Here is an 18,852-nt window from a genome sequence, read left to right as displayed (position 1 = left end):
GAGAACATTCTAGGCTAAAATGGTAAGAATTCGTTCCAGAAGGTTCTCCATCCGTCCATTGTATATCGCCAATATTGTCGCCAAATGGGAGATTTTTTGCCAAGTGTGGCAACCCTAACCCTAACAATGCTTTGCGGGGAAGCCATCTCACCACAAATACTGTACCACCTAAACAACAATATTTACACAAAAATTTTTAGTGAATATTCGAAATGGATGAAAAATGTCGCCCTTTTAAAGCTTTATTCACTGTATTCTTTGTTATTCAGATACGTACATATTTTTTCCGTTTTGGGAATGTCCATTAAACTGATGTTTATAGTGGCGTTTGCACTGACCATATGTTAGTTACATCTCTGGGATTAATACTGAAACGAGCGGTACAATTTGTTAAGTATTTAGCTTAGGAACTGTAGCGTATATTATTATTTCACATGTAGGGTAATTGTTTGAAACTAACCAGTTGCGATGATTTAGATCTTTACTACAACTTCTACTTTCCGTTTCCTCACCAGAAATATAAATGAGGTTAGAGAGCATTTAAGTACAGTGTTTTGGATTGTAAGACATAGCGTGTTTTTTGCCTTCCGAGGCACGTTACGTTAGTTCTACTAGCTCTGATAAGAATATAATTATTCGATCTCGGGTTATTTTCTGCCGATATGTAAACTGTTGAGTCGATTAGAGGTTTGTTTCTGAGCCAGCTTGATGTAAAAATATAGTCTTAGAGTCCTGGTCCACGTTTTAAATTTGAATGTGACTGTTACTTAGTTACATTGTCACAAGTGGTGGTTGATTAAGATCAAAAAGTGTGTTAACTTTCAAGTTATGTTTTAATTAAAAGGTTTGTTTAAACCTACGACGACACCGTTATAGTTTCTCTCTGCGTCAAGTGTTTGGATCTACTTTAAGCTCCCAAAGCAAGTCAAATTCTACACGTTATTAAATAAACGTCTTATTTACAAATATATTTAATATGTAAAATCATTAAGTTTTTATGCAAAATATATGTTAATTTATATGCAAAATCATTAGCTTTCTAGGCAGAAAGTACGTCAATTTATATAGAGAATCATTAGGGTTTTATGTAGAATGTATGTCAATTTATAACAAAATCATTCGATTTTTATGTAGAATGTGTCAATTTGTATGTAGAATCGTTAGTTTTTTTATGTAGAATGTATGTCAATTAATATCAAAATCATTCGATTTTTATGTAGAATATGTCAATTTATATGAAGAATCGTTAGTATTTTATGTAGAATGTATGCCAATTTATGTAGAATCATTAGGTTTCTAACGGTGTAGAAAAAACTAAAAATCAACAATGTCCTTGCCAATATTCGAATTAACATCTTCTGACTGCTACCCAGACGTGCTTCCAATTACACTATGAAGGCCCTTGGTAAGAAGGTGAAAATACCATACAGTTATAAATTTAAAATTTTTTTACTCTTTGATTATATACACTCCATTTATGATGCATTGTTTTTTAATCAGAAAATGCTTTTAAAATGTTACATGTAATTTTAATTCTTATTCATGTGGTACAAAATTTTAAAAATTCAATAACCTCTTTTGTAGGGTTTTTATTAATATTTTTTAACCATTTTCAAAATAAAGTTAAAAAAAGTTAAATTTTGCGTAATTTTAAATTCCTAGCTGGTTTTCTTCTGTATATAACCAATAAATTTGATGAGTAATTAATTTGTTACTATTTCATTAGATTTTTTTATATAATTAACATTTTATGGTACGAATAGACATAATTATTCATTTACTGTATGAAAACACCTATTTAAATCATTTCATTCTTCTATGTAATCCAAATGATCCACACTCTAATTGAGAAGTGTTTTCAAATCGTAAAGTATTTGGAAGTTAATGAACAAAATAGATGTGAAACAGATACTATTCAATATTCTAAACAAGATGATGAGCGTAATATAATGTATTTACAATGCTGTCATGAAACCTTTGAACACGAAATTTCAACAACAGTTAAAGAAATATGAAAGCATGAAATAAAAAAATAACCAAAAATAAAAGAAAATGAATTGCGACATAAAAATATTTCCATTTGTCTAATGATTAACACAGGCATTTTGAACTCTAAGATGGAAAAGAAAATTCTCTGTATTCTTGATTAGGATTTTCTTTGTGAAGCTGTTACTTTTACGAAAAAAAAATAAAAAAAGAAATCTTTCTTTCATTGAAAACAGACTGCTTTTTCTAAACCGTTATCAAAAATAAATTAAGATATCTCATCACTTACCACCACTAGATTTACCAGCAGATAATAGCTTCGATAGAACATCTGGTGCGGGTGAAGGCAATGGTGCTTCTGATGTGGCTTCTTGGGGTCCACGCGGTACATAGTGAACAACGTAAAGAGGATCCCTTTCTGCGGATTCGGGGGATGGGGGTAATACATCCTTCTCCAGAGGGGGTAATATATCCCTTTCTTCTTCAACATCCGGTCCTAATATGTCTTTACTAACAGCTCCACCAATAGGAACCTTCTGCCCAAATACGAGCCCTTCATCATTACGTTCTTCAAAGATGTGGTCACCGCTTCGATAATATGAACGGCCACTCTGAAAGAAAAGAACAACGTTCTATTAAAACTGAAACCTTTGAAGACCGAAATGAATTATTAAGAGTAAATATTTCAGTACTTTCATTCGTAACTTTTTCCTCGAAAAAATTAAAACCACAGAGATTTCTTTTATGATGATTTTTTATTCATTACTGAAAGTATAAAGATTATAAATTTTTAGCCCAAAGGGGCGTTAGAACCAAAGGGCTATTAGCCTCAAAATGGCATTTCGCGTAGTGTCACTTTCTGCGTTAATTCACTTTTCAAACTGCTGCCACCAAATTTTAACACTTATAAGCCTAAATTTTGAATTTCGAATTTGGTTTATCGTCCATTTCAAATGTTGTGAAACTTTAACAAATTTTTATTAACAAACGTCAACGATTTCAAAGCGAGCAATGGCAACACTGTACGGAAAAAAGCATTTTTATCTCCAGCATGCGAGACTGTGTATGCTGTTTTTAAATATTTTGTGATATTGCTGTTGATTGAATTCTATGTGGTTTAAGTGCGAATGAACACGATATTTAATAAATAATGGTAACACACGAAACGTTAAAAAACACCTTTTGAGGCGTTATATAAAAATCTGAAAACCCTCAGATTTTCTTTCTTTTTTTTAATAATGTATTTTCAGATAAAAATACATTGAAAAAGCTTCGATAAAGATTTAATTAATTTTTAAAGCTCAGAAACCAATTTCAATTAAAATCTATTCTTCATTATATTTTGAAGTTTTTCTTATGTACATATAAAATATAAAGACTTTACAAAACTTTGAAGATCAGATTAATAATTAAAAATTGCTTTTGGCTAAGAAATTTTGAGCACTTCATTTAGATTTGAAAAATTTATAAATTTATTTATGTTTGAAAAAAAAAGAAAGATTAAGAATGTAAAATAAAAGTTTTATATATTTTCTAATTTTTCGAATCTGAGTTGAGTAAATAATGCAAGTAATTGCATGCATTATAAAATCGAAGATGACTGTTGTGATGATTGATTTTTAAAGGTTCTTTGGTTTGCTGTCATCCGTGGTGTTAATCCAATAATGGGACTTCTTTCTTTTCACACATTATTTTATTTATATATATATATATATAAAAGAGGTATTAATTAGATTACAAAATATTTACATAAGATTAACATTAATTAAAGTCAATTGGAGAGTACACGCCTGCATATTATCGTGTAGTCCTATTAAGATATACGGTGAGTACATGCCTGCGATAATCGTGCAGTCACCTCCGACGCTGTCCAAACCCTAACTGACTCTCCCCTGCGGCAATCAGTCGCCAGAGGGAGTTGTACAACGTTTTTCCTCGAGTACCAGGGGGAGGGAGGTATCAGACATTACAACTGTGTTCAGTGTTCTTAAAATTATTTCTTATTTCAATTGATTAAAAACTTTAAAAATTACAGATTTAATTAAACTTATGTTTTCAACTTATTAGAAATTTAAGCAAGAAGTGCGTCAATATAAGAAAGTTGAATTAACTGTCAATCTAAATTTCCTTATGTGGAACGTAAATGAAATTTCCCTTAGAATGTCCTCCACAAAGGCAATGCCTTATTTGGCAGTAAATTTCTTGTAGTTTCCCTTAGTTAATTAACCATTAAATTGCTCAGCTATATTTTTATAGTGTATGATTTTTTACATATATCCATAAAATATATCTTATTTTTTACATATACAGTGGATGGGAAGAAATATGGAAACACCTTGTGAAATGCATGTTTAAAAAGATTGATTTTAATTAAATATGTAGGTGGCGCTGTCGTTTTTGACTACTGATGCCACCTATACAACTTCGTAAATGTGCTAAACAGTTCAGTTGTTGTCGAAGTACTGTTATGTGAGGTTGTCATTGCATTATGTCAGAGTTAACAGACTTCGAACGTGGGCAAATTGTTGGAGCACGTATGATAGGTGCTTCCGTAAGCAAGGTAGCCGAGGTGTTTAGTGTTTCAAGAGGTACTGTATCGAAGATTTATTCCGCATATTTGAAAAGCGGAAAAACATCATCTGCTAAATCACAGCGCGGAGGAAAGTGTGTCCTGAGTGATCGTAACAGACGATCATTAAGGGCAATTGTGACGAAAAATAAGAAGACCACAGCTGCAAAAGTTACTGCTGAAATGAATGTTGTGTTACCGAACCCTGCGAGTACCAAAACAATTAGAAGGGAGCTTCATAAACAGGGAATTGCTGGCCGTGCTGCAATTGAGAAGCCACTCATCAGTGATGCTAATGCCCGTAACAGGAAAAGGTGGTGTTTAAGTCAAAAATCCTGGACTATAGAGCAGTGGAAGCGAGTAATATGGTCTGAGGAGTCTTCTTTTACATTGTTTCCCACTTCTGGCCGAGTTTACGTCTGGAGAACGCCATCTCAAGCCTATAATACAGACTGCTTGTTGCCAAGAGTGAAACATGGCGGGGGTTCTGTTATGGTTTGGGCAGCCATATCGTGGTTCTCTGCTAGCCCCATGATAACTGTCTCAGGGCACATGACTGCCAAAATGTTCACATTATGAACATTTTGGCCGATCAAGTTCATCCCATGGTACAAACTTTGTTCCCCGATGGTGATTGTGTCTTCCAAGACGACAAAGCCCCTGTTCACACAGTTCACATTGTCCAGGACTGGTTTTCTGAGCACGAGGATGAGTTGTCCCATCTGCCCTGGCCACCACAGTCACCAGACCTGAATATTATCGAACCTTTGTGGTCTACATTGGAACGGAAAGTGCGTTCTCGTTATCCGCCGCCAACATCTTTATCTGAACTTGCCATCGTTTTGCAGGAAGAATGGTATAATATTTCCTTGGCAAACATACAGGAACTGTATTTATCCATTCCGAGAAGACTGTAAGCTGTTTTTAATGCCAACGGGTTTCCTACACCATATTAAGCAAAGAAACATGTTTTTTTAAAGGTGTTTCCATATTTTTGTCCAACCCCTGTATCTATCTTTATTTTTTACGTATATACAGACTACTACTGATGTGACTTTCACTTAAGCCTAAGATATGAGTGAGATACGAGTACAGTTTAGTGAAGCCAAGTTAACAATCTGGCATGAATGCATAAAGAAATTTAAATTCTCAATGGTACAAATTATTTGTGCTTTTTATTTTGTCATGAATAGGCACTTCTCATTAAAGAACTGTAGTTATAAGTAACACTGAAACTGTTTAAATACAAATACATCCCAAAGCAAAGGACATTTGTCCATCATTTTAAACAGTTAAAGAGATCAAAGAAAGTTTTTGTAGAACCGTGGCTTAATAACCGGAACGTTACCAGAAGAAAGGAAGAAGTTACACACACAGCGCAAATACTGCCGGACATTACCTTTTAAATAAGGCCCACCAGAGGCCGAGCGGTAAAGTCGCTGAACACTGGTAGTTCGGTTCGAATCCCGCGAACGGGTTGGCTGCATGAGCGTTTTCGTGGTTTTCCCAATGTGTAACGTGTATACGAGCCAGTCTCCCTTAGAAAGTCCTCCACAAAGGCATCCCTCCCCTCAGTCAGATAGCCCTAGTGTGCTTTGCCGTAATTAAATAAACCAAACCAACCTTTTAAATAAATTTCCTGGAATATTATATAATTCGTTAAAAATCCTTTCTAAAGAGGGCATTTTAATAAAATAGTATTCTCTTTTTTTTTTTTTTTTTTTTTTTTTTTTTTTTTAGTTTGATTAACGAAATTTTTATGTCATTTATTTGTGAAATAGAAGAAATTTGTAATTTTTGTATGAAATAAAAGATTTGCTTATGCATTATAAGATTCTTTTAATAACGATATAATTTTTGTTTTCAAATTAATTCTAACTAATTTAAAATTAATTTTAACGTAATTTACTTTAAAAAACTTTCCTCATTCTCATCTGGGCATATAAGGTTGTAACTTCACAGGCAGAGAGACTGGTCACTAAATGACGAAAAAAAATTAATCAGATATAGATATTTAAAAAGGCTTTTACGTGGTTGGTTACACTTATAAATGTAGAACTTTCCCTGGCATTCTTCATTGCAATTCCGGTTTAAACAAAGCTTACCAGAGGCCGAGCGGTAGAGTCGCTGAACACTGGTAGTTCGGTCTTTAAGTTCGAATCCCGCGAACGGGCTGTCTGCATGGGCGTTTTCGTCATTTTCCCCATGCGTAACGTGTATATGACCCAGTTTCCGTCCATGAAGGCATCCCTTCCCTTCGGCAGGTAGCTCTAGAGTGCTCTGCGTAATCGAATAAACCAAACCAAGCCGGTTTATATAAACCTCAAACGATTCTCAGAAGAAACGCGAAATGTAAATAAATAATTAATTTCACTTGTTTTCGAATCATTGATACTTATTATTTCAAACTGTAAAAATTATCATTCATTTTAACGGGTTAATAATTCCAAGATATAGTTTCCGCAAATTCTGTTCTAAAAGGAGCGGTCATCATACGATAAACATCATGACAAAAAATAGCTGGATAACGGTGAATAGCGTCAATTGACTTTAATTGCTTCAATGATCATACGATGTTTCTCAATTTGTTCTTTTAATTTAAGTATAGTCCGTATTTACATAGATATAAGTATATAAACCATCTGCTTATTAAACAGTCAATTTACTGATAAACTAAATGTCTTTTATTTTTATATCAATCTTCTTCAGCAAGATAACATATATGGGGGAACAGTGAAAGAATAGTTATGCCCAAAATTTAAATTTGTCACTACATCACATAACAAAAAACTGAAAAGCATTGTGATTATATCGATTATGAAGAGCATTTGCTGTAACAGAATACAAACTCTACAACAGAGATCAGTTATCTTCAAGATAGTGGAGACAATAGTTTGTGTGTCCTTCACTGCAAATTGCCGTGTAAACCATGTGTGAAATTGTGTCCAAAAATTGTTCAAAATATGTTACATTTTTTTCGCTCGATTGGTCGGCCACAGCTACAAATAATCAAGCAATTTATTTTCAAGCTCGATTTTTGAAATCACACAAGTTTAGATGTGCAATTGTAATCGATAAGGTCTACATATTCCAGATAATATCATTATTCTGCATTTCAACATCCCTTCTAACGCATTTTAAAAGGTATTCTGTGAGATAAATTGCAAACGTTTAAAGAATTACAGGTTTACGCTGTTGTCTTCGTGACACACTGTGACAATGAGCTGTTCAGATAACCTTTAAATAACTTAAGTTTTCACAGCCACTGTCTGTAAAGCAATTATTATCAAAACACATCAACATATAAGCGTTTAAATGCATTTTCAGTCTGTCGTTTTAAAGCAGCGGAAATAAAAGTAGTACTTATATTCTCAGTGACGTCAAGAAGGCAATGAGGACGAAAGAAGACGGTAAAAGTTCGTCGTTCTTATAAAAAGTTCTACTTTTTGTTTTCTGAAGATTTCGCACTTGTCGCAGCGTAACTCCTTGGCCCCGATACGCATCCTCGGGTGTCGTCAATTGTACTTTTAATCGACTTAGAAATCGATTTCATTTTGAGACAGTAACTTTCATTTCTACGGTGAAAGGAAGACTGTTTTCATTAGGGTTCAATATTCACGAGAACGAAGATGTGAAAGAGTAACGAAGAAGCTGAATTATCTAATCCGAGCATTGACAGGCAATTTATCGCATGAAGAAGCACGCTAAAACTAAACTATAATTTTCTTTATTTTGTCTATCTATATATTTTCTGGCGCTGTCTTGCATTGATTAAAATCATTAAGCGGTATTAATATAAAATGAAGCTTAGAATTCATGGTAAAGAAGAAGAAGGAAAAAACAAATTACTTTTCATTTTGTTTTAATTATCACGTTTATTTTAAATAAATATGACAGGAATTTGAGCAGAAAAACTGCTCCATACACACTTTTTAAACAACTTTTAAAAATATAAACATCATCTCCTCCGGAATGACCGGGAGTAGAGTCTCGAGAGAGGCACCCCCCCCCCCGGATTCCAAAATTTCGCGGGAAGCCATCTCGAGCATTCGCAACTACGTACAACTTTAATCAGCCGAGATATTAACTAAAGACTTATTAAATAGGCAATTTTTTCGCTAATTTTTCCGAGTGGCAATATGCTTTTGCGCTGGAGATAAAAATGCTTATTTCTAAAAGTGTTACCACTGCTCGCTTTTAAATCGTGGAGTATGTTAATCAAAAACTTTGCAGGTTTCACAGAATATGAAGTAAAGATAGCATTGCGAAACATCTTTATTATATGCGGCTTAAGTGTCTGTTTGTCGCCGATAGTTTATTGGTTGCTTGCGTAACTGTACTAGCCAATGCGGTGAAGTTGTCACGGGATTCAAATAGTGCATATACATTGATACCATGCATGCAGTTATCATTGTTTTAATTAAATTATCATGGTATTTAAGAACATTAAATATTTTTAATTCATACAATTGTTGCTTATTATGCATTTAACTCTATTTACATATGAATTACCTAGAAACTTGTTCATAAATTAAAGGAGACGAAACCAACTAACGAGTTGTGCGTAGTACATCTCATCAGGTAGGTTTACCCAAACTTCTAGGCTAAATATCCTTTCGCGAAAGATTTAAAAATTTTGCCCGATTTTATTCCGACATTGTATTTTAAACTGAATTTTCTGCTGAACGCAAATTGTGCGGAATGCAATAGTTGGTAAGTTCGTGTTAAGAATTCGTGAAAGAACGGACGTAAAATTAAAAATAATTAATGGTTCTCTGCAAGACGAGCTTAAAATTAATGGAAAGATCTACACAATAAATGTTATGTACAAAGAGATCTTTGACATGTGAATTAACATTTTATTATTTAAATCACCTTTATTTATTGAGCTAGCGGGGGCTCTTTAAGAAATGTACCGCCAGTGCTTTCCTTCATTGCACTCTACTTTAAGCAATTAAGCAAGTAGAAGGGGAAAACCCCGTGGGGCATTAAGGAAAGGGGCGTCCTCGCCGCCGGCCCTGGGTAATTCAGTTTGAATTAGGAGACACCTCTGTACAAATCATTTTAATTACAATTTATAATATCTAGAATAGCGGTCATTTCGTATGACCCCCGGGCTTTCTAGTTAAACATATGTCTCTGCATACTATATATATAAGCGAAATACCACTGACTCATCACAAGATCTCCGAAACTATGCACTCGATTAACTTGAAATTTTGTGTAGTTACACATTCCACGATTTAGACGAGCACTAAGAACGGATTTTACGTAAATCCTGTCCAAAATAGATTTTTGTTATACAATAGAAGTTTCTCATACATTTGGTTTTCAAATCCAAGTTCAGAATTTTCTTTTATTGTTACCCAAACTAGATATGAAATACAGTGTTGCCAATAATTGCATTTTTCTCTAAAATTATTAAATTGGTGAATAACTTACATCTAGCCAACGAGTACAAAGAACATATAAATAATAAGGTTAATAATAACATTTATATTTAGCTGTTATCACAAGTTTCATGAAAATAAATGCTATTATTAAGAGAAACAAATTATTGTGATGAAAAATAAAAATGCTGTTGTTATTTATAAAAATTGCCATACATAAAAAATCAGGGACAAATAATTATATTTGATTAAAAAATTTGATAACAAAGATAATAATATTTATTTTCTTGAAACTTAAGATAACAGTTAAATATGCATAAACGTAGGCCTACTGGGAATACCGCCACTTCAAATAATGTTGACGCATCCCAATACGCAGTACCTCATGGGTGATGTGGAAATCTGTGTATGACACATTCACTGATTAGCACTACATTTCCCGACTTTAAATATAAAAAATTTCATTTGATTATCAATTCGAAATTAGATATTTCGTCCATATAAGAGGTCTAGGTTCGCATTCAAATAAATAGTGTGTCCAGCAAAGCGAACGGGTATCAGCTAGTTATTATTATATAGGGTCATGTTCTGACACCGAAGAAAGCACGCAGTTGCCTGTGACGTCATTCTATATGTTGAAAATTTTTCGTTAATGCAGCATGTTAAATAAATAACTGCTGCTGGCAACATTTTTGTTTCAGATTGGTATAATTGACATCACATAATAATGCTACGTTAGTTCTTTTATTGACATTGAGAAAAATGTTGTTATATAACAATAAATTTAAATTATGACGTCATACGTATTAACCTGAAATGCCGAAAGATTTTGTTTCCTGGTTTGGCAACAAAAAATTATTTAGGAATTGGTTGTTGCTTGGAAAAAATGAATTGATTGCATTCATACTGAAATGTTTCTATATATATGCTCTTCAGGGTACATAGAACTTAGAAATTTTGCTTTGGTCATGCCCGCTAGTCTTACGTAACATTTGCGTTGCTATAGTAGGCAAATTTTAACACGACACGCTCTCAAGTATAAAATCGTGTACCTTGCTATAAAATATACATTTCTGTGAATATTGATGTAAGGATCTGTTCAATATAGGCTTCCATGAAGTTTAACAAAAAGCTCTCATGCAGGTTTCTATAAGTGTTGATGTAAATCCCATTTTAACAGAGATTTCTGGTTTTTAGGGTACTATATAATTGCTCTTTCCAATTCTTAGTCCTTAAAATTCAAACATGCACCTGCAGAACATTATACACGATTAGAAATTATTAATGCGTTGCCATTTTCGCTTTTTCAAGAAAAAGTATGGTAATTTTGGTTCGTACTGACACATTTATTTATGACCTGTTATTATTAACTCGCTTACTAAATAACTGTATTTGTTAATCCATTCCCAACTGACATTATATTAAGTGAACTTTCTAATTTATAATGAAAGATACAGAGTAACAGCCAATTAAGCTTATTTTAGTGGATTTTTAAAAGGAAGGATATTTAACGCTTCACAACTATTCTATGTTCCTTATGATGGTCTTTAATTTTTATTTCTTTACTTACTTTACTTACATCACGAGGTGAATAACCTTTCAAATCAGACATTAGAGGTAAAATGTTTACATAATCATTTCAATGAAAATGAATTTTTCACATGCTGTCTACCAAATATTAAACTGATAAAAGTTCTTTCTCTTATGTCAAGATAATGGTTTCTTTTCCTCTTCAAAAATAAATAAATAAATGAACAATAGTGTAATTTGGGCACACCTTGTCAGTTTGAATCAAATCAAAACAAAAAATTTTAAAATCTGCAAGCTTTCAGATTTCACATTATGCGCAAAGGCGCCTTTTTTAACATTTTGTGTGTTATATTTATTTGTTAAATATCATGTTCTTCGCTCTTAAACCATAAAATTTAGTTCAACAGTAATATAAAAAAATAATCTTCAAATGAGCATATCCTTTAGAATTTCCGATACACAATCTCACGCGCTGGAGATAAAAATGTTTTTTTTTTCCCCTCCGTGCAGTGTCGCTATTGCTCGTTTTGAAATTGTTGAGTTTGTTAACCAAAAATTCTTTAGAGGTTTACAAAATATGAAATAGATAATAAAACAAATTCCATATTCCAAATCTGGACTTCCACATGCCTATATTCGGGTGTAAACGTACATTATCAAATTTGGATGGCTCTAGGTACCGTTGTTTCATCACAATGTGAGAAACATACATACAGTTATGCAGTTCTTCTTTATATAATTTCTTTAAATATAATACAGGGCTCTAATATTTGGTGGCTACAATTTGAAAAGTGAACCGACATTTATAATGAATCAATGCAAAATGCCAAAAAGAAATTAACCGTCCTTCTGGGCAAATTACTCTTTTGGACTAGATTTTCTATTATGCCTAAAAAGGTGTTTTTTTAACGTTTTAATTCTACCATTATTCGTTAAATATTATATTCTTCGCACGTCCATAAAATTCAATTGAACAGCAATGTCACCAAATATTTAAAAAGAGCATATCTTTAGAATTTCCGATTCACAGACTCGCTCCCTGGAGATAAAAACGTTTTTCTTTCGTACAGTCTTGCCATTGCTCACTTTGAAACCTTTGAGTTTGTTAATCAAAAATTCGTTAGAGTTTTACAAAATTTGAAATAGTTAATGAGGCAAATTCCATATTTTAAATTTGGGCTTCCAAATGCCCATAGGCCCACCAGTTGCCGAGCGGTAACGTCGCTGAACACTGGTAGTTCGGTCCGAGGTTCGAATCCCGCGAACGTGCTGGCTGCATGGGTGTTTTCTTGGTTTTCCCCATGTGTAACGTGTATACGAGCCAGTTTCCCTTAAAAAGTCCTCCACGAAGGCATCCCTCCCTTAAGGCAAATAGTCTTCAAGTGCTCTGCCATAATCTAATAATCTAATCTAACCAAATGCCCATATGCGAGTGGAGGACAACGTTATTCCAAATCTAATGTTTCTAAATACCATCATTTTTTCACAATGCGAGGAAAATAGATACATTCAATCAGATTCTTCGTCATTTAATTTCTTTAAATATAATGCAGACCTGTACTATTTGGTGTCAGCAATACGTAAAGTGAAACGTCGTTTTATAGTGGGCGATGCAAAATGTCAAATGGAAATTAATAGCCATTCTAGGCAAATTGCCTCTGTCGGCTAATAAGTTATTAGAAGAATTAAGTGTTACTAATTTAATTTATGATTCTTTATTTCAAACGGGACACATCAATTTGTAAATTTATTACTTTACAAAAAGTCATTGCATATATGCAGAAATCAGATTTTATACCAACTTTTGTTCTATATATATTCTTCGTCTTCTCCCCCCCCCCAAATGTAAAAACTTAATTTACCAAAAAATATGAAGTAGCTCTTTTAAATGCGGTAAATTCACTCTATTAAAGTTTACCTACGCTGTTTACTTGCCATGGTACAATTGTTACGCAAAAGAAATGTAAAATAAATGCTATTGTCTCGCACAGCAAGATCGAAAACTTGGGTACTTATAATAGACAAACAGTTCAGTAATCGATTTATATCAAGCATATCTGAATGCATGTGGCAATAAAGTGAAAGCTACAAATGACTCGTTAAATGCGTTATAGTTCAGCAACTCTACCTTAAATCGAAAATCTGGGGTAATTCGGAATTAATACGGGTGACGTTAATAATTTCCAGGGTGTTTCCTTTTGAATTTTATAGGAAGGAACACTATTTGAATGTAATTATTTTTGTTTCAAAACATGCACTATTACGCACTTCGCTTGCAATTATAAACAGATTTTGTAGACACAAGTTTTAGCAAAATGACATATTAAAATGTTCGATAAATAATAAAAATCCAAATAAACGAGCAGTGTCAATAACAGTCAAATCATTGACACATCAGAATTGAAAGCAAAAGTGATTCTTCGGAGATTATGCTTAAATTCTTCTGATTAAACCAAGATTTTAAAAGGAAACCAAAAGCAAAGTTGCATCAATAAGAAAGATTCTTTCGAAATTTCTTTATACAATACAGAGTCTTCTTTCGAAATTCCTTTATACAAAACAGAGTCTTCCTGAAAGAAGTTCGAAACATTACTGCTTGCATGATGAAATTTGAATTCAGGGCATCTAAAAAGATATTCTCAGCAGGAAGAAAAGTATTATAAATTAATTTAATTAGTAATAAAATTAATAATTCTTAAGTTTTTGCAAATAACATGAGATTATAACATTTATTCATTTTGTCAAAACCTTGATTTCCTTCCTGAAAAGCTTGAATCTTCTTGGATTATAAAATGCAAAGAATTTTATATAATTTCTTACCCTAATTTATTCAACTAAATTTTAAAATTTCAAATTATTTAACAAGTCATGTCCCCTATATAGAAAATAACGTTTTGCAGTTTTTTTTCTCAAATATAGCGATACAAACGCAATGGTTAATAAACTAATATGTTTTACCTTTCCATACTTACTCACATATGAATATTATAAGGTATTTCTCCCGCCTTCTTAGCATGCCTTCCTGGTGTAGCGGTCTGCATGCTTCACGTTTATTCGAGAGGTCCGTGGTTCGTGTTCCGGCAAGGGTATTGCTCTTTTTCATCTTTACTGATTCGAAATAGCCTAATGTCTCTACAGTGGCGCCCAAACTGAAAACAAAGGTGGTAGATGATGATTCTCCACCACCATGATTTGACGATTGGGTCCCCTAATCCCCAGTCGCTCTTTCAAAGGGTGAATTTATAAGGTATTTCTCCCGCCTTTTTAGCATGCCTTCGTTGTGTAGTGGTCAGCACGCTTGACGCGTATTCGAGAGGTCCGTGGTTCTAGTCTTTTCCATGTCTCATGCTTTCAAATAACCTAATGTCTCTATAATAGGACTTCATATCCCTGTCGTGTGCACTTCCCTAGCGTCTTCAGCGCATGACTTAGAACTCTTAATTCATGGTATTATATGAAAACTATGCGCAGATAAGAAAGTGCATTGTACTAGTTAAAGAACTATTCTTCAAATTAATACATTTATTAATTAAAAAATATAGAATATGTTAGCATTACTTTTCATATATTTTTAAAATGTAATATGTTTAACTTTCACTGGATTTCCACTTAGAAATAAAAAAAACCTGTAATCTTCTCCTTTACATTTTCAAGAATTGAAATTAGCTAAAAAACGTGGAGTTTCTCAAATAACTGCAGTTTTTAAAATCAGGCTCCTAGTGTTGGACATTTCCTAACATACCCTATTGAAACCTATTAAAGAGATCTAGTGAACCTTTATAAAAACAAGAAATAAAATGAAACAAATGTAAGAATTATAAAATACTCTTTTACACGATATTTTTGGAAATGATTTATAATTATTTTTATTTATAATAATTTTAAGCTGAGTAAGGGGTTGGATATTGATTGCAATAAAAAGGGAAGTATACAACTAGATATTATAGCACTTCCATATACAAGATTTTCGTTCTTCTAAGATTACAACGTTCTACGGCTAATTCTTTGTCAGTTATGATATATGTATAGATACGTACGTACAGATGTCGCGAAAACATCCGTGTTGATTTCATTTTAAATGCCTTTTATAACCCGTTCTTTAATTGCAGATGGTCTTTTTGCTATGATATTATGTTAATAGCTGTTTAAAAAAATATATATGAAAGAATAATTGAAGAAGAAAGATTTAAGTAAAATTTTAACAAAAATGACGAAAAGATATAGGCGAATAACTGATAAAATTTTAGCAATTCTCTTAAATGCTTATTAATAAAAAACATTTTAAATAAAAAGTTATTATTGAAGGTATATTGTTTCAGGAAGACTCAGATTCTAGCTGAAATATAAATTTATGTCATTAGAAAAAACTGTAGTTGATTCAGGGGAAGATTAATTATATTTCATTTGAAAGGAATAAAGCAAATTAACATCTATGGAACAAGAGCATCTAGATTCATAAAAATATTAAATAATTTATTTTTGATTGAAAACCAGAAATTTGGGGCCTGAAAGGTATCTTTCAGGCTTGGAAATTAATAGCAGCACTTTCAGAATGCGGTAAATGTATTTGAAAAATAAAAGTCTAAAATTTCCTGTCATACTATTTCTTCTTTAATTATTAGCGCATGAAATTTAACAAGGAGGGCTTCGTTTCAGGCAGTTTGTATCACTGCAGAAACTGCTGCTGAATGCTCTTTAATTGCTCGTGACTAGATTAAAGAATAGTTAGCAGATAACTCTAATTTTATATGAACTGAACACTTATACCAGACTTGTATAGCAGAAATCCTGCAAAGGCTGTGATAAACATTGTTAACACAATCAAGTTTTCTCCACATATTGAAACATTACACTGCGATAGGATTAATCTTGACCAACTCTTCAAGTTTCATTTGAAGAATGGCTTTCACTGGAGCTTTAGTTATTCTTGAAAGTCAATACTTAATATTTATAGCAAACTGCAGAAATTTCTCACGTTCCTTGGTTCGTTTCACGAAGTCCTTAGTTGGATTCATTAAGCTCTTTAGAATTAAAATCTCACTTTATAGAACAACAAGCATCAGATTTCCTGATGCGAAGAGTTTTAAATCAGAATTTAAGCAGTGCATGAACTGATTGATTTTCAAAACAGTGCTCCCTAAGCTATGTGGATTACGTTTTAGGAGCGAGATAAAGGTAGTCATGTTCTTCCAATGCCTTAGGTCAAATCATGATGTAAATGGTTAAAGAAAATAAATGTTTCAGCATAGACAATAGCATTACTGGAATGTGGAAGTTTCAAGAAAATCGCAAAATTCTACAGGCTGAAACAATGATATTTGAAATTCATGATTCTCATAGGGGCTAATATTTGCTAAAAACACGTTGATTATCCAACCTTAAAAAATGTTTGATGTAGCGATACCTAAAATTATAGTTAAGAAAAATCTTACTAATATTAAGTAACTAATAAAACATGTGCCATCGCCAGATGAAAAAGTATATCTTACCGATACGAAGTCCTAATTTGTTGACACTAAGTACTGCTGGTTTGCATGGAAACATGGCCAAGGTCCTTTCAAATAAGAATACATATATCAGGTAACATAAAAACAACTTTTGTTCCTTTTTAGTACTGAAAAGTCAGAAATAAAAAAAAATTTCCTGGAACTTTTCTGACAAAGAACGCATTAAAAAGCAGGAAAAATATTTTTAAAGACTGTTTATTTCTTTTAAGTTGGTTAGTTGTTACTGAATAACCTTCCAGATTAAGCGCTATAATTTTCTTCTTCGGGAACAGAAACATTGATAATTAAATTAGTATCGTCGAAGATAAATTCTTTTTTAAATAAAATGAATTTTTATTTAAAAAAGAATTGGCCTCTTTGAGTTATTCTTTTGGAAGCCTTGGAAATTCTCAGAAACTTGAGTATTCAGTCGACAAAAAAAAACAAATGAAAAAGAGTATTTTTTATACTTAATAGCTAGTTCAACAAAGCGTTATAATTTTCTTCTTAAGGAACAGAAATATTCAGATTCATATAGAATATACAGAAATTTCGAAGAAACTAATTTATTGGTAATTAAATTATTATCTTCGAAAATAAATTCTTTTTTAAACAAAATTAATTTTTATTTAAAAAAGAATAGGTCTTTTTGAGTTATTGTTTTGGAAGGCTTGGACATTTTCAGAAACTTGAGTATTCAACCGACAAAAAAAATGAAGAAGAGTATTTTTATACTTAATATCGAGTTCTATAATGCGTTATAATTTTCTTCTTCGGAAACAGAAACATTGATAATTAGTATCCTCGAAGATAAATTATTTTTTAAATAAAATGAATTTTTATTTTTAAAAATTGGTCTTTCTGAGTTATTCTTTTGGAAGGCTTGGAAATTCTCAGAAACTTGAATACTCAACCGACAAAAAAAAAAAACATATGAAGAAGAGTATTTTTATACTTAATATCTAGTTCTACAAAGCGTTATAATTTTCTTCTTCGGAACCAGCAATAATGATAATTAAATTAGTAACTTCGAAGATAAATATTTTTTTTTAAATAAAGTGAATTTTTCTAATTAACGCGCTGATGTAGTTTCGAGGAGAAGCGTCACTTTAACAAACCGATTTCAGAGAACATAATGTACTCAAATTATGATTTAAAATTCATTCTTGTGACACCTTAATTTTTTGCTTTTTATTTCCCTTGACAGTCGCTCGTTGAGAAAACACAGATACAAACTCAATTTCTTGATTTTGAAAATGTATCTATAATAATATTAAGAATTTGTTTTCGATCCATATACGTTCCACGCTTTTTAAATGAGCAAATAAACTACCCCTGATCAAAAATAATGTCCAACAGACCGTAAATGTTGAAGTTATGATGGTACGTTATAAACTAAACCCCCCCTCTTAGAAACAATTGAACCCAGTGTACCCCTCCTGTTCGGGAGCGGTTTAGTCAACTCCCTTCTCATGCTTCGTCACCCATAACTTGTCACGCAATTTGCATTCAGCGTAGATTAGCATAAGTAAAACTTAATTGAAAAATAAAAGGAAAAATATGTCTTTTATTCCTGCTTTCGTTTTAGATGCTATTAAAATGGAGCCAGTAAGTAAAATGTAATATTAGCTTTATAATTACATTTTTATGCCCAAATTTTTGAATAATAAATTAATTTTTAGCCCAAAGGGCGTTAGCCCAGAATGGCTATTAATTCCGTTTCGGCATTTTGTGGCGTTTCACTTTTTAAATTGTTGCCACTAAATATTATCTCCCTGTATTATATTTAAAGAAATTAAATAATGAAGAATATGCATAAATGTGTGTATGTTTCTCGCATTGTGATAAAAGAACGGTACCTAAAGACATCAAATTTTGAATAACGTACGTC

At 32.3% G+C, this 18,852-nt stretch overlaps 1 protein-coding gene across 1 annotated transcript in view; it reads right to left on the bottom strand.

Moving 5' to 3' along the window:
* Positions 1 to 18,852, bottom strand: part of LOC118195584 (uncharacterized) — a 100,552-nt gene that overhangs the window by 11,427 nt on the left and 70,273 nt on the right. Inside the window, exon 3 of the mRNA XM_035366921.1 lies at positions 2,276 to 2,597. Coding sequence (XP_035222812.1) covers positions 2,276 to 2,597 — 322 coding nt within the window. The remainder of the gene's footprint in view (positions 1 to 2,275; positions 2,598 to 18,852) is intronic.

Source organism: Stegodyphus dumicola, chromosome 9 (genome assembly GCF_044657685.1).
Source record: "Stegodyphus dumicola isolate Sdum_Otavi_A_Nest chromosome 9, ASM4465768v1".
Lineage (NCBI taxonomy): Eukaryota > Metazoa > Arthropoda > Arachnida > Araneae > Eresidae > Stegodyphus > Stegodyphus dumicola.
Note: the sequence above shows the minus strand (reverse complement) of the source record. Positions and strands in the feature narration are given on the sequence as shown.